We start from the raw sequence: 13,078 nt of genomic DNA on the forward strand, positions 1-13,078 counted from the left end.
GCTAAGTTGAATACCCATTAAACTTCTGTAATACTACTAATTAACATCCAGAAGCAAGTCGAATTATTCCAACTAGAGTGCCTTCTTTGCCTGGTTATCATACAATACCTATGGAGGGCAGACTGTTCCTTGGAAGATTACCACAGACTGAACCCATTATTGATGTTTGGATGACTGAAATAATATTGCGCCTTCTGGCCTTGGCCCCCAGAATCTCCGTCCTGAAGTGACCCCGATAACGATAGAGGGTCAAAACGTCGGCAATTGACAAAGGATAGTCCGAAGAACCCTAGAACACACTCCAGGACCCTACGATTTATTCTGAAACCTTAAATGACATCCTTTTATTTCCAATAACCATTCCTTTGTTCTAGAACCATCACTTTAGCTTTATTCACCTTTTGGGTATGGCCACTCTACTGGGGTTATATAAGTCACATGTTTTGTCTTCCATAAATATGTAAATAGTGCCACACAGTGGAAGTTATCAATGTATAGTTTTTATTACCATAATTTGTAGTTGCAAATAGAGAGCACTCGCTTTGGCAGAAGTAAGTGTTTCGTGCTGAACCTGATGCGCTTTCAATGGGTGACATTCCCCTCTCATACATCTGTGGTGCTGCTGCAGAGGTCCGCCGACACTTCTAACAGCCCTCCTGGGTAAATGTTTGCCATTACAGGTTATAGATTTATCTCCTCACCACCTCGGACCCCTTAGTGGAGGCTTGATGTTCCATCCGAATAAACTTAAAGTACTGATGTTTCCCTACTGGAGAAGACACAACTCTTCCTTGTACTTCCGGTTCTCCTTGGTGAGAGCATCAGACCTGCCCAGCTGTGCCCCTTCTGGTCCATCCTGGATCTTGAGGGTACAGTCATTGGGGAGAGAGCGGGGCCTGGGCCTGGGCACCGCCAGGTTTGTGGCCTAAGGCGTGCAGGCCCTACATGTCTGGGTCTTCAGTCTCCATCATGTTTGTTAAGAAAAGAGAGCTTACAATGTGTCTATATCTTTTTCAAATGAATTCATTTAATTGTATAAAATGCCTGGAACCTAACTGGAGTTGCTGGTAAGATCTGGAGCAGAGCATTGTAGAACAACAAACAGATCCTTTCTAGCCCACACCTCAGCCAGGTGCAACCCACGCTCTTCAACAGGCACAGCTCGACGAAGGATCAACTCTCACACCCATCCAGATCCCCTCCCCTTCATCCTATCACAGATGGGCGGGGCAACAGAGGTATTTTACGCTCTCAGAATACAGATCCATCTGCCGGATGGATGTGGCACAGATGAAGCAGAGGAGTGTGTTGAGATGAGGCGATCAGACCTTCTAAAGCCATGACTGCCGTGTGACTGTCGTGTGTCTGCAGTGTGACTGCCATGTGACTGCCGTGTGTGTCTTCCTTCCACCTCCACGGAATGACACGAGGTCTGCATCTCAGCTGGAAGGGGTCCGAGGGCGCTGGGTGTCTGCTCTGGTGGGGCCTTCACACCAAGCTGAAGGGTCTCTTCGCCGGATGTGCTGCAGAAGAAGCTCCACTCCGTGCTCCAACGTCCGAGGCAGGACCTCCCTCTCTGAGCTGGAGAAGACCTCCAAGACATGGCGTTCAACTGAAGTCCTGCCCTCTGGCCTCCCGATACCGACCCGGAGCCTCACCATGACCTGGAAGAAGACAGATGGAGGGTCAGTGCCAAGGCAAGTCTACTGCAAATATCACACTCTGCAGCGTAGGACCAGAAGCAACCAATGACCGCTCATGGCACTGCAGAGTGGGCGAATAGGCAGACACTGCTGACATTTACTCTACCAACCCCAGGGACTTGAGGCAGCCAGAAGGATAATGCATCAAAGCATAGAAACAGCAATCCACCGGCCAATGACATCCAAGATGCTATGAAGAGAATGACCAATCAAGCAGCGATCATTCACATTCACTACAGAGTGAATGTAGTGTAGTTCCTATTTTCCCTATAGGCCCTGCACATTGGAATAACATAAACAGTAGTGCAGATGTAGAAGTGCGGTCTTCTAGGTCTCTACTGACTATGTTAAACTTAATTGGGTTTGTACCAGCTAGCTCAGAGGTCACTGGAAACGTTTTTGACTGAATAGGAAGTGATCAGCTCCCCTGGCTCAGACAAGAAGGGATTCAGTTTTCCAACAACCGCATTAACATGACAACTTTGCTCCTCAGAATAAGAGTCAATCTCTAGAGTCGTGTGAAACAATAGACAGTTATTTCACTCAGTCAGTTGTGCAGAATTACTTTCACCAGTATGCAGAGAATAGAGAGACGGGCGTTTTCAATAAAAGGTATTATTTATTGAACAGTCTTTCTTCTCGTGCAAGAGAAATGAATTGCCACAATTGCAAGACTTGTTATTATAAAAAGTGTGTACAGTAAAAGGAGGATTGCGAAATAATACTGTAAAAGCATTGATATGGTTTCTTAGCCATACGATAGTTAAAATGAATAAAATATATACATTCATATATACATTTGACTAACGTCCTCAACTGGTGCTTCTAACTACGCCTACCTGACCTAAGCCTAATACATGGGAGGGAGTAAGTAAGTAGCAGTTTAAGTTAAGTTGGTTTTGCCAAGGGTTTGCTTCAAGAATTCTCTCTAAGGGTTTAGTCAGCACCGTACCTCTGGAATAGAATGTTGGAGGTCTGGTATCTCCTCTCAGGACTCGATATTCCAGTTACCCGCAAGGGTAGGCTGGAAACGCCGGAGCTGGATTTTCTCGGCAGGAGAAAAGACAGCGTCTTTCTCAGCGCGTCAAGGAGGAGGAGGGGCAGCGTCCGTGGGCTCCTCGCATCTGCTGGGCTCTGCAAGGGACAGCTGTTCTGCTCCTGTATTCACCACCACCATCGTGTTTGCTTAAGGCAACTTTGGTATTATTTATACCTGAAAGGTGCCAAGTTTGACGTAGGTTTTTGGACATAAGACGTCAATAAAGATGTCACTAAGAACTGGTCGTTCTTACAGTGCTCGTTAGAGTTCTATTACTAATCAAAACAAAGCAAGTGGGGCTTTCCCAGGTTGCTGGGGGTTTTAATCTGTTGAAAGAACTCGGTGTGTTATCTAGGAATCTAAGGAAGTGGCTTCTGCTGTGTCATGTACTAATGAGCTGCAGAGGCGAGTTACTGAAATATGGCTCTGATCGTTTATGCCATTATAGGGATATGTATTGATTATAGCCGTTTAGGGGCATAAGGTCACAATATTGATCGGGGTCCTAGATAGAACACAACACCCACTCCACGAATTTATGTCCATCAAATTACTGAAACTAAAGCAATAAGATGCGCGTGTATTCCTACCCACCCCAAAATACATTTTGCATTTGAAATGGTGTATATGAAATACATGAGAATATAGGTACTGTACGTCTTTAAGCATAGTAATCATTCAAAAAATTATTGCATATGTAATCAGTTGAACGATTTTGCGAAAAAATTACACATGAAATGTCTCTTAATACAGAAAAGAAGGGCAACACTATTTCATCACATATAAATACAATTGCTGTGAATTGTGCTAGAGGCCGAGGTAAAGTTTTTATGTCTCTAGATCTACTAAAAATAGAAGCTCTGTTCTTTATGAATAGTTCTACTTTAAGCAACAGTATTTGTGCCAGAAAAAAGGTAAATATTTTGAAAAGTGTTCAATTAAAAAAATAAAAAATCATGGTGAACGGGGGAATAGAGTTCCAAACGCTTTTCAGTAGTTTTTGTTGATCAAAACTGAAGGCCAAATTCAGAGTTCATGGGAACGCTGTGCGCCGGAATGTTATTCCAAAAGTTATTGTTTCTGTTCAGGGGAGAACATCATATCAGACAGGCTCTCAAATAATAGGTCTACATATTCAGGTGACAGTTCTACCAGGTTCGATTGTGCAGTAACCTGGCAGGTGTGAGAATGATTGCTATCATCGATGTCTGGATCAGCAATGCTCACAGAAGGCCATACCTGGGTGATGCTGCTTTCATTTTTCGCTTCACTGCCGCCACCTAATCGTAGCGCAAGAGTCTCAACGAATGCCGTCATCAGGATTGGTAGCCGCTGGGGACAACACGATGCATGAGCCGTTATAGGACTTAGCAAAGTATCGATATCCATTGGTACTGCTGTTGGTAGTGCAAGACAGGTGTCTAACACGCATTCTTCTCCGCATAGCATACATCGAAGCACAGGTAAGATGCAGGTCTGCCATATAGGTCTGAATGAAAGAAACCAGGTCATGTTCAGATCTCTCAGCCGGGCCAATCCAAGGACCTCAGTTATGCGGTCCCGGTAGCGTATTGCTAGGATCGTTTCTTCCATCCTTGCCGGAGTCATGTCTGTGTTTTGGCTTGCCATATCGGAGCAGGAGGGTCAAAAATAAAATGCCTGCTACAAGTCCCAAAATTAGTGGTAGGCCGCCAAAGACTGAATGGACAAAATTGGGAATAATGCCCAGGATTGCTTTGAATGGTGTTAACAGTCCCGAAAAAATTGTCTTAAATACGTTTGAGATACCAATGGCATCTGACATATTTAGGATTTGGCTTAGCATTTCTGTGAAATGCACGGGGCAATTTGTTGATAAAAGTTTATGTATCTCCGATGCTGTCCATGCAACTTGGAGATCATACCTCTCTTATGATGACGTGATGGGCACGGTTGTCTGCAAAAGCACAGACTTCATTCTGCTTAAAGTATCAATTCGTATAGAAGAGATTTTCAAAGGAGGCCAAATCGGCATTTCGGAATCTCCAGGGCCGTTTGGAAACAATGCTTGCATACAGCAAGTGACCATGGAAGTTACGCTTACGAGATATGCTTTCCCTGGCACCAAGCCACAACAGCTGTGATCTGTTATTAGAATGTAACTCCCGTTAGAAAGTTGCTTAAAGAAAGGCTCTATCTGCGGTGCAGGTGTGACGTGCTGGTGGCATGAAAGGTTGTTTGAAGTCCCTTCACAGGCCCCATGCAAATTAATACCCTGGCACAAAAGTATACCGCTTAGTGAATGTTTGCAATTTTCACCACTAAGAAATACATTTTTGTTGTTGTCACTGTAGCATGTGTGTGTATATGGTAATTTCCATGATGACTTAATGTACCCTTTACCCAACCTTTCATACTGGCCTGCCGGTATATACTCAAGGCAATTTTTAAAATGGAAAGTTGTTATCGGAATTGTGATAATTCCGTGTATTATCCATTCAATGACAGGTCTTTCTGACATTGTCAATGGTAATCTCTCAAGTTTTTCGATGCTCAGGATTGCATAGTCTGCTCCTTTCTGTGCCAAACTGATTTGTTTATCAGTGAGGTTAAAGATAGAAAACAATGACGTTATGTTGATTAAACGCCATGGCACATAGCCTGAACGAAGATTTTGCAGCGTCCAGCCTAGCTGTACAATAGAACGTAATTGCGACTGGCCATGCTGTAACATTAGCAACTCTTTATCTATTATATCAATGGCAGATAATACAATACTGTCCAGTGAATATATTCTGGAGGACAGAGTCATTAACCCATTGTCCACAACCGAAAGTGATTTTTCCAAATGAATACGATCAATTTCTCGTATTTTTTCTGGTGTTTCAATTTGCAATACTTTCCATGCCTCGTTGTATGCCGCATATACACTTGCCGCTATGAAACGTTTTTGACGCCGTTTGCGTGGTCCCAAAATGAAATCGCGCAAGTCAGCACCATCTTTAAGTAAAGATAAATGTTGCTTAATTTCTGCCAGTGTGGATGATTCTAGCCATTCAAGGCACAGTTTCCCTACACTGTTTGTTGTTACTATCCCTGGATTTTGTCTCTGGGAGTATCTAGGGTCTGGTCATTGTTAACCCCTGTGTTTTATTCAGGAATCTATCTTGACAGTGATTTTTGTCAGTAGGCCAGATTAACCACTTTTTCCAATCAGGATTTGTTCTATTTTGATGTAAAATATGGTATACGTCTATTTCAGTATCTGTGGTAGTATTATCAGGTATTGGTTTTGGAATAGACGGTTTGTTTAGGTCTTTAATCTTAGCTAGGCCAAGACAGGTTGTTTGGTGAATTGTGTCATTTAAGAACATTATTTGTTCTGGGATCATGCAGGCTCGAAATAATGCTTCTAGGCCTTGTACCTGCCGATCTTTTGTACCCCAGATTGTTTTTGTTTCAATGTTGTTTTTCCAGAAATCAAAATCAAATGTAATCATTTTTTAATAAAATGCTTCTGAATATATCAATTTAGTATTTGTCAGCATGGTTTTCGTCCCTGTCTTATCCAACAGTTTATAATAAAATGTTTCTGCATTACTAGAGTTAATCCCTGAGAAGTATTGGAATTTCTCATAGAATGTTTTTGAACTACTATTAGGTGAAGTAGCACAATGTTCCCATTGGGTATATTTAAAAACATTTCTAGGTTGGGCAGATTTATGTAAATAGTGGTCTGCGTAATGTGAAAAGCAGTACATCTGTTCATAACTAGACGAACCTTGTAAATAATCATGTTCTGTAAATTTTGCTGACAACACTAAATCCACATCATATTATTTATACTTTCAAAATCCCAATCATCAGAGAATGTACTTGGTTTTACAAAGTCACTTAATGAAACCTTGAACTGGTGAGCATATTTCAAGATCTCGACCGAGCCATATATTTCATAGTCTGTCTTGTCCCATACTACCCCGCCGGGTATTGGAATGGCTGTGACATTTACTGATGATAGTCCTCTTTTCTTCACGTGGGATGATTTGTGAGGTTTCAGAACTAAGTTGATGTTCTGACTTGCTGTGTCCATGGAACTGTATTTTCCCTCAATTAATTTTCCCAAACAAAGTACCATGATGAGCCAAAGCAGGAGGAAAAATACACCTAGCCCAAACCAAAACTCTAACCATGGAGAAAGAAGATAAGTTTCCTTGAGTTGATGAAAGAGTTCTGTTGCTTTTTCTTTAAAAGTCTTTGTTTCTGGCGTCACTTCAGGGTCGCTTTGATCTTCTGAAAAGTTATCGAAATTGATGAAGTAGCCAGAGGCAGTTCTGTCAATTGTTGGAATTGTTTTCTTCATTTGCTTTTCATTAGCACATTCTGATGCCACATCATTGTTGACTGGAGTTTCATGACAAACTGTTTCAATCTGTGTTTCAAGAGGCACGAGTTCCATGGCAATATTGCATAGTCCTTCTCTGTGTACTGTAGGTTTATCAAATGTGATTAGTCTTTCAGTTTGAACCTCTTGGATTGTTGCAAATTTGGGTATTCTGTTATTTCTTGGGAGTCCACTTGGCCTACTGTTGATTATAGGCCACATGATTGTGGTTTTACCAGGTCGATTGATACAACTCGGTTCTCCTTTTTACCAGCAAGGGGCGGTAGTACAACTGATCTTGTTCCGCTGACAGCTAAGACAGGTACTGCTTGTCTGTAAGAAGGCCCAAATTCCTTCTTCACGGCTATTTTCTCTCTGACCAGATCCTCAATCTTTGGAATCCAGACAGGCCTTGCTGGGACAGGTGGTGTGTCTTCAGTGGTAGTTGGCTGTTGCTTTAACTTTATGTTGCGTAAGGATTTTCTTGTTTCATTCAAGTCGTGTAAAACAGCCAAACGATCTTTGATGTCAAAGTCTTTATTTTTATCTTTTACCACTGAAGCCTGACTATCAAGTTCCTGAACATGCATTCTAGTTCCGAACAATAGTTTGTACGGGCTGAAACCTTTTAGAGAATTTCTTGGCAAATTATTAAGACGTTGGACACTCATTAAATGTTTGACCCACCCATCACCCGACCCTAATACCCTAAATCTTAATCTTAATATCCTCTTTCTAACTGAAACCTGGCTAGATGATCACTCGGACCCGGATATTATCCAGGCCATGCCCAACGGCTATTCCCTATCTACATTGGACAGGAAGGACGGCAGAGGAGGCGGCATCGCCATAGCCACGAAAGCTCCTCTAGTCTGTTCCCTAGTACACACTCAGGTTGATCACAGTGAAGCCGGCACCTTCACAATTAACACTGGCCCCAATCATTCGATCTCTGGCATTTTGATATACCGACCGCCAGGTACACTATATGAGTTTACATCGACCCTAATGGAAGCGGTCACTCATCTAGCACTGAGGAAATCCAGACTGTTAGTGCTAGGGGATCTCAATGCTCATTTCGAAGATCATTTAGATAAAAACGCTGATGATATCCGGATGGAATTGCAATCTGTTCAGCTTGATCTAAAAAATAAAGAGCCTTCTCATCAATTAGGACACCTACTAGACCCCGTTTTTGGTAACTGGCAGGGAGTGCATACCTCTGATCCTATACCCATACCTTGGTCGGACCATTATATTATTCCCATCACAATACAGCTTGACAGAACGGAGATTGTTCGTCATCAATCCCTGCGATACAAACGCAGGAAATGGAAGAACTTCTCTCTTGATTCATTTAAGCAAATTGTACATGACGAAGGCCCTCCCAAAGGGGTCGACTGTGAGGCAGCTAATGACAACTTAAACAACATCGTCACCAAGGCCCTGGACATCCCCGCCCCAAGTCGTACCCTGTCCAATGCCAGGAGACCTAAGAAAACTGCTCCTTGGTTTAGCCAAGAACTGCAAGCCATGAAAACGGCTTGTAAGAAACTTGAGAGAGCTTGGCGCCAGAATCTCTGTGCAGATATTAAAATACAATATAAAACAACACAGAGAGAATATTATAAATCAGTTCGTTTGGCCAAAGCAGAGCATTATCACACCCGTATTATGGAAGCAGGCAATTCCTCCAAGGAACTGTTTCTGATATACAAAGAGATATCCATAGTGGACGTGACTTCCCCCGCGCACAATGACTCGGTGGAAGCGTGCAACAATATTGCACAGTATTTTGCAGGCAAAATACATAAAATCTATTCTAGTTTCTCTAACCAGACAGATTCGCCACGGACTTCATTGAAAATGACAAACTTGTAAATACACCTGTATGTTTAAATTCTTTTACAGTCCCTTCTTATGAAATCCTGTCCAAAATGTGCAATAAAATTAAATCAGGATCCCCTAGGGATCCGGCACCCCCGAAAATTTTAGCTGAAGCCTTTCCTGTATTAGAGCCTCATTTCAGGCACTTATTACACGCCTCCTTTACTACCTCCTGCCTTCCGGAGGAATGGAAACAGGCAATAGTATTACCCATTAAGAAAAAATCAAACATCAGCATGGACATAATGGACAACCTACGACCCATATCCCTGCTACCTTACGTGGCCAAGTTAGCAGAGAAAATCGCTAACAGTCAACTTATGGAACATCTTGAGAACCATAATGTTTTCCATAAATCTCAGTCGGGTTTTAGAACTGGCTTCTCTACGGAGACAGCTCTCCTGAGGGCCACTGAAACCTTACGTGAAGGAGCAGATAAGGGAAAGACAATGGCCCTCATCATGCTTGATCTCAGTGCCGCTTTTGACACTGTAGCACACTCCATCCTGCTACAGTGTCTAAATAAAGCGGGAGTTACCAACAAGGCACTGGGTTGGCTGAAATCTTTCCTGATTAACAGGACCTTCCAGGTTCAAAGAGGGACTTTCCTCTCTGACAGGGTGATGCTGGAACAGGGGGTTCCTCAGGGCTCTGCCCTGAGTCCCACCCTGTTCAATCTCTACATGGCCCCTCTGGCAGAAGTGGTGCAATCGTTCGGCGTAGAGCTTGTCTCTTACGCCGACGACACGCAACTCCTCATATCTCTGACCCATGCCCCTTCTAAGTAAGCTGATAACTTCAACGCCTGCATGTCCAAACTAGCTATGTGGATGAATGAACACTGTTTGAAACTAAATGGGACAAAAACAGAGGTCCTCATTATGGGAGGCAATGAGGTCAAATGGACGACAGAGTGGTGGCCCAGCTGTCTGGGACCTCTGCCCTCGCCTGCACAAGAGGCGAAGAACTTAGGTGTATGGGTGGACAATAAACTGTCCTTTGACAGCCACGTAAAGAAGACTGTTGGCAAATGTTTTGGGGTGATGAAAACCCTCAACCGCACCCTCGACCTGTTACCCATTAACTCCAGGCGTACCATGATGCAGGCACTAATAACGTCCCGTATTGATTACGGCAACGTACTACTCATGGGGACTTCAGTGAAAAACATAAAAAAGCTACAGGTTCTACAAAACTCGGCAGCTCGCCTGGTGCTAAGGCTTCCTCGCCGAGCTCCCTCACGTCCCTCTCTAGCAGCCCTCCACTGGTTACCGATCAGTAAGAGGATTGTTTTTAAAGCCATACTCTGGTGCCATAAAATAATTCATCACAGAGCTCCGGCATATATGTCTGATTTGGTGTCTGTGTATGAACCTAACAGATCTCTTAGATCCAAAGGAATGGGTCTACTTAAAACTACCTGCCCCAAAAAAGCTAAAATGGGTGGCAGATCATTCCGCACCTTAGCTGCCAGGCAATAGAACCTCCTGCCTCTAGATATCAGGCTGGAGAGTAATGAAATCGTATTCAGGAAGAAGCTGAAAACTTGCCTCTTCTCTGTGTGAACTGGTTCGTTCTTTTTTTTTTTCCTCTGCTGCTGCTTTCTTTCTCTATAGCGCGGGGACACGCCGGGAGGTGTTACCATGCGCTCTACAAACTCCTTTAAACTAAACTAAACTAAATAGATTGCTTTATGTCTCGGTTTTTTCTTTCCACTACACTGTTTCCCTCAGGGTGAAATGGACAAGAGAATCGCAACCCAATGCCCATACTGGCCATGGCCTCCTTATAGGCTCGAGAGCTGAAAGCAGGACCCTGGTTAGAATGAAACATGGCAATTGCGTATGTGCCGATAAAGACTCGCAGATCTTTTATAACAGTTTTGGCGTCAGCCGAGCGCTGGGGCCACATTTTTAGTAGTGTATGTAGTCTTAAACAATTAATAGGACGCTGGATTGCATACAGACAGCATTACGCTACCTACATACCAGGCCATGGCATTACTCCGCTTGATTCGTTACTGCGGTCTCTGTCGCAGTCGGGACAGTTCTTTACATATTTATAGTGGTGCAGGCTCATCCCCGGCCACCAGTATACTGATTGTAATTCAGTCAGAGATTCCTTCATTTGTTTGTGCCTTGGACCTTCACTCATGTGTGCATCTGCTATTAATAACTTTATCCGGTTCGTGTTTGGAATTACCCTATCCCCCACTCCAGGGATTCCAGCAAAAGGAACGGAGTTTGCATCAATTACGTATGCATAATTGAGTGGATAGTTCACGGGTAGTGCTGCACAGTCGCCTTTTACGGACGTTTTGACTGCCAGCATGGTTTCCCCGTCTATGTATTTTCCTGAACACTTTTTTGTGGCTACGGAAGCCGGTTTAGTTGCTTCCGCTGTGGCTGTATTAGCCAATTAATTCCCTGCAACGTGAACGCCATCACGTTGAAGACTCTGTGCGTGTATCACGTGAGTCTTTTGTAGTTCTTTCTGTAAAAGAACTACCTGTTTCCAAAGCATTTTATGCTTGATTGTGGCACCTGTGTCATCTTTGTAATCATTTTGAATCCATTTCTGCAAATCATTATTGTAAGAATTGACGCAAAAATGCGAATCGCACACGATTAGTGTCGGGAATTCACGTTCGGCATTTTCAAGCGCCATCTTTAAAGATCTGATTTCAGCTCGCTGAGCCGAACATTTTCTCAGTGATTCAGTTTTTGTTATTTTCGGTCTGAATTTACTGCAGAGCCAGCGACCTTTAACAATCGCGCAGGATGCATCGTAGGATTTATTTTCCACATTGTAATGCTGTACAAATCTGTCTGTATAGATTATACAGGAGTATTGTTGTAGAGGAAAAATTTCGATTGGCAGAGGATATTCTTTTTCATAATTTAAATCATTCCGTTTTTTCATGTGCGGGGCGAAATTGTATTTCACGTCTTCTGTAGCAAGAGAATTTTCCCACTGTATCCATTTCGGATCCAGTGACACTGTAGGCAGGTTTACTGGGCTGAATAGTGCCTCGAAGGCGGATTCCGCTGTGAGAACAGTGATCCTTTTGCCTTGTGCTAATTCTCGTTCTTTTGCTATAGCAGTTTTCACTGCTTTCACAGTGTTTTCTGTGAGACTGAATGTTTTTTCTGCTTGTGTGTACAAGTGAGATTTGTAAGCTATTGGTACCGTTTCTCCCTCATTAGAGGTCAGGTACGTGAATCCGCATCTTCCTGGGATGACTCGGATTACAAGGTTGCGTGTATTGTCACGTGTTTCTAATTTTGTTTTTGCTAACATGTCTGTTTGCAGTGATCTCAAAATTTCTGTGTGTTTTTGAGTCCAATTGATTGGTTTAAAATCAGGTTTAATTAATTCCTAGAGAGGTTTGACCCTCTCCGCATAATTTAGAATGTAAGTTCTTCCGAAATTCAGGAAGCCTAGAATCCATTGTAAGTTCTTCAGCGTTTTTGGTGCTTGGAGTACAGCGCACTTCTCTAAGAAGTTGTCCGCTAGGCTTTTCCCTTCACTTGATAATTCGTAACCTAAAAATTGTACTGTTAGATGGGCAATTCAAGACTTTTTAAAGTTGAATTTGTAACCCTCTGCTGCGAAACCAAGTATTATGGTGTTCACCCTTTTCAAGTGAGTATCCAAGTCGTCGTCTGTGAGATAGATGTCATCGACATAAGATAATGCCTCATCATCATATATTTGTAGTAACTCTGTTACTCTGGCTGAGAATAGTCCTGGGCTGTTCTTGAATCCCTGTGGGAGCCTACAGAAATTTTTCTGTGACCCCATTATTGAGAAAGCGGTCAAGTACCTGCTTTCTGGTGCAATGTTTTGACAAAAGAACCCATTAGATATGTCTAATGTCGTTTTATATTTTTTGCGAACTATGTTATTCATTAGTGCAGCACTATGCGAATTTTGTACTGCAAATGTTTTGCAACATGAGTTAAGGTGTCCAAGACTAGACGATATGAATCGTCCGGTTTGGAGACAGGAAACAAAGGATTGTTCATTTGAGAGGTGCATGTTTCAATCACCCCCTGGTATTCAAGTTGATCTAAAATCTCCCTGACC

The 13,078-nt window shown here is 42.9% G+C and overlaps 1 protein-coding gene across 1 annotated transcript in view; it reads right to left on the reverse strand.

Moving 5' to 3' along the window:
* Window positions 1–315: 315 nt before the first annotated feature.
* The window catches only part of PTRH1 (peptidyl-tRNA hydrolase 1 homolog), an 87,017-nt gene continuing 74,254 nt past the window's right edge, over window positions 316–13,078 (reverse strand). Inside the window, exon 5 of the mRNA XM_086924935.1 lies at window positions 316–1,664. Within this exon, the coding sequence (XP_086781061.1) occupies window positions 1,440–1,664 (225 nt within the window). The 3' untranslated portion in view covers window positions 316–1,439. The remainder of the gene's footprint in view (window positions 1,665–13,078) is intronic.

This window comes from Lissotriton vulgaris, chromosome 5 (assembly GCF_964263255.1).
Source record: "Lissotriton vulgaris chromosome 5, aLisVul1.2, whole genome shotgun sequence".
Lineage (NCBI taxonomy): Eukaryota > Metazoa > Chordata > Amphibia > Caudata > Salamandridae > Lissotriton > Lissotriton vulgaris.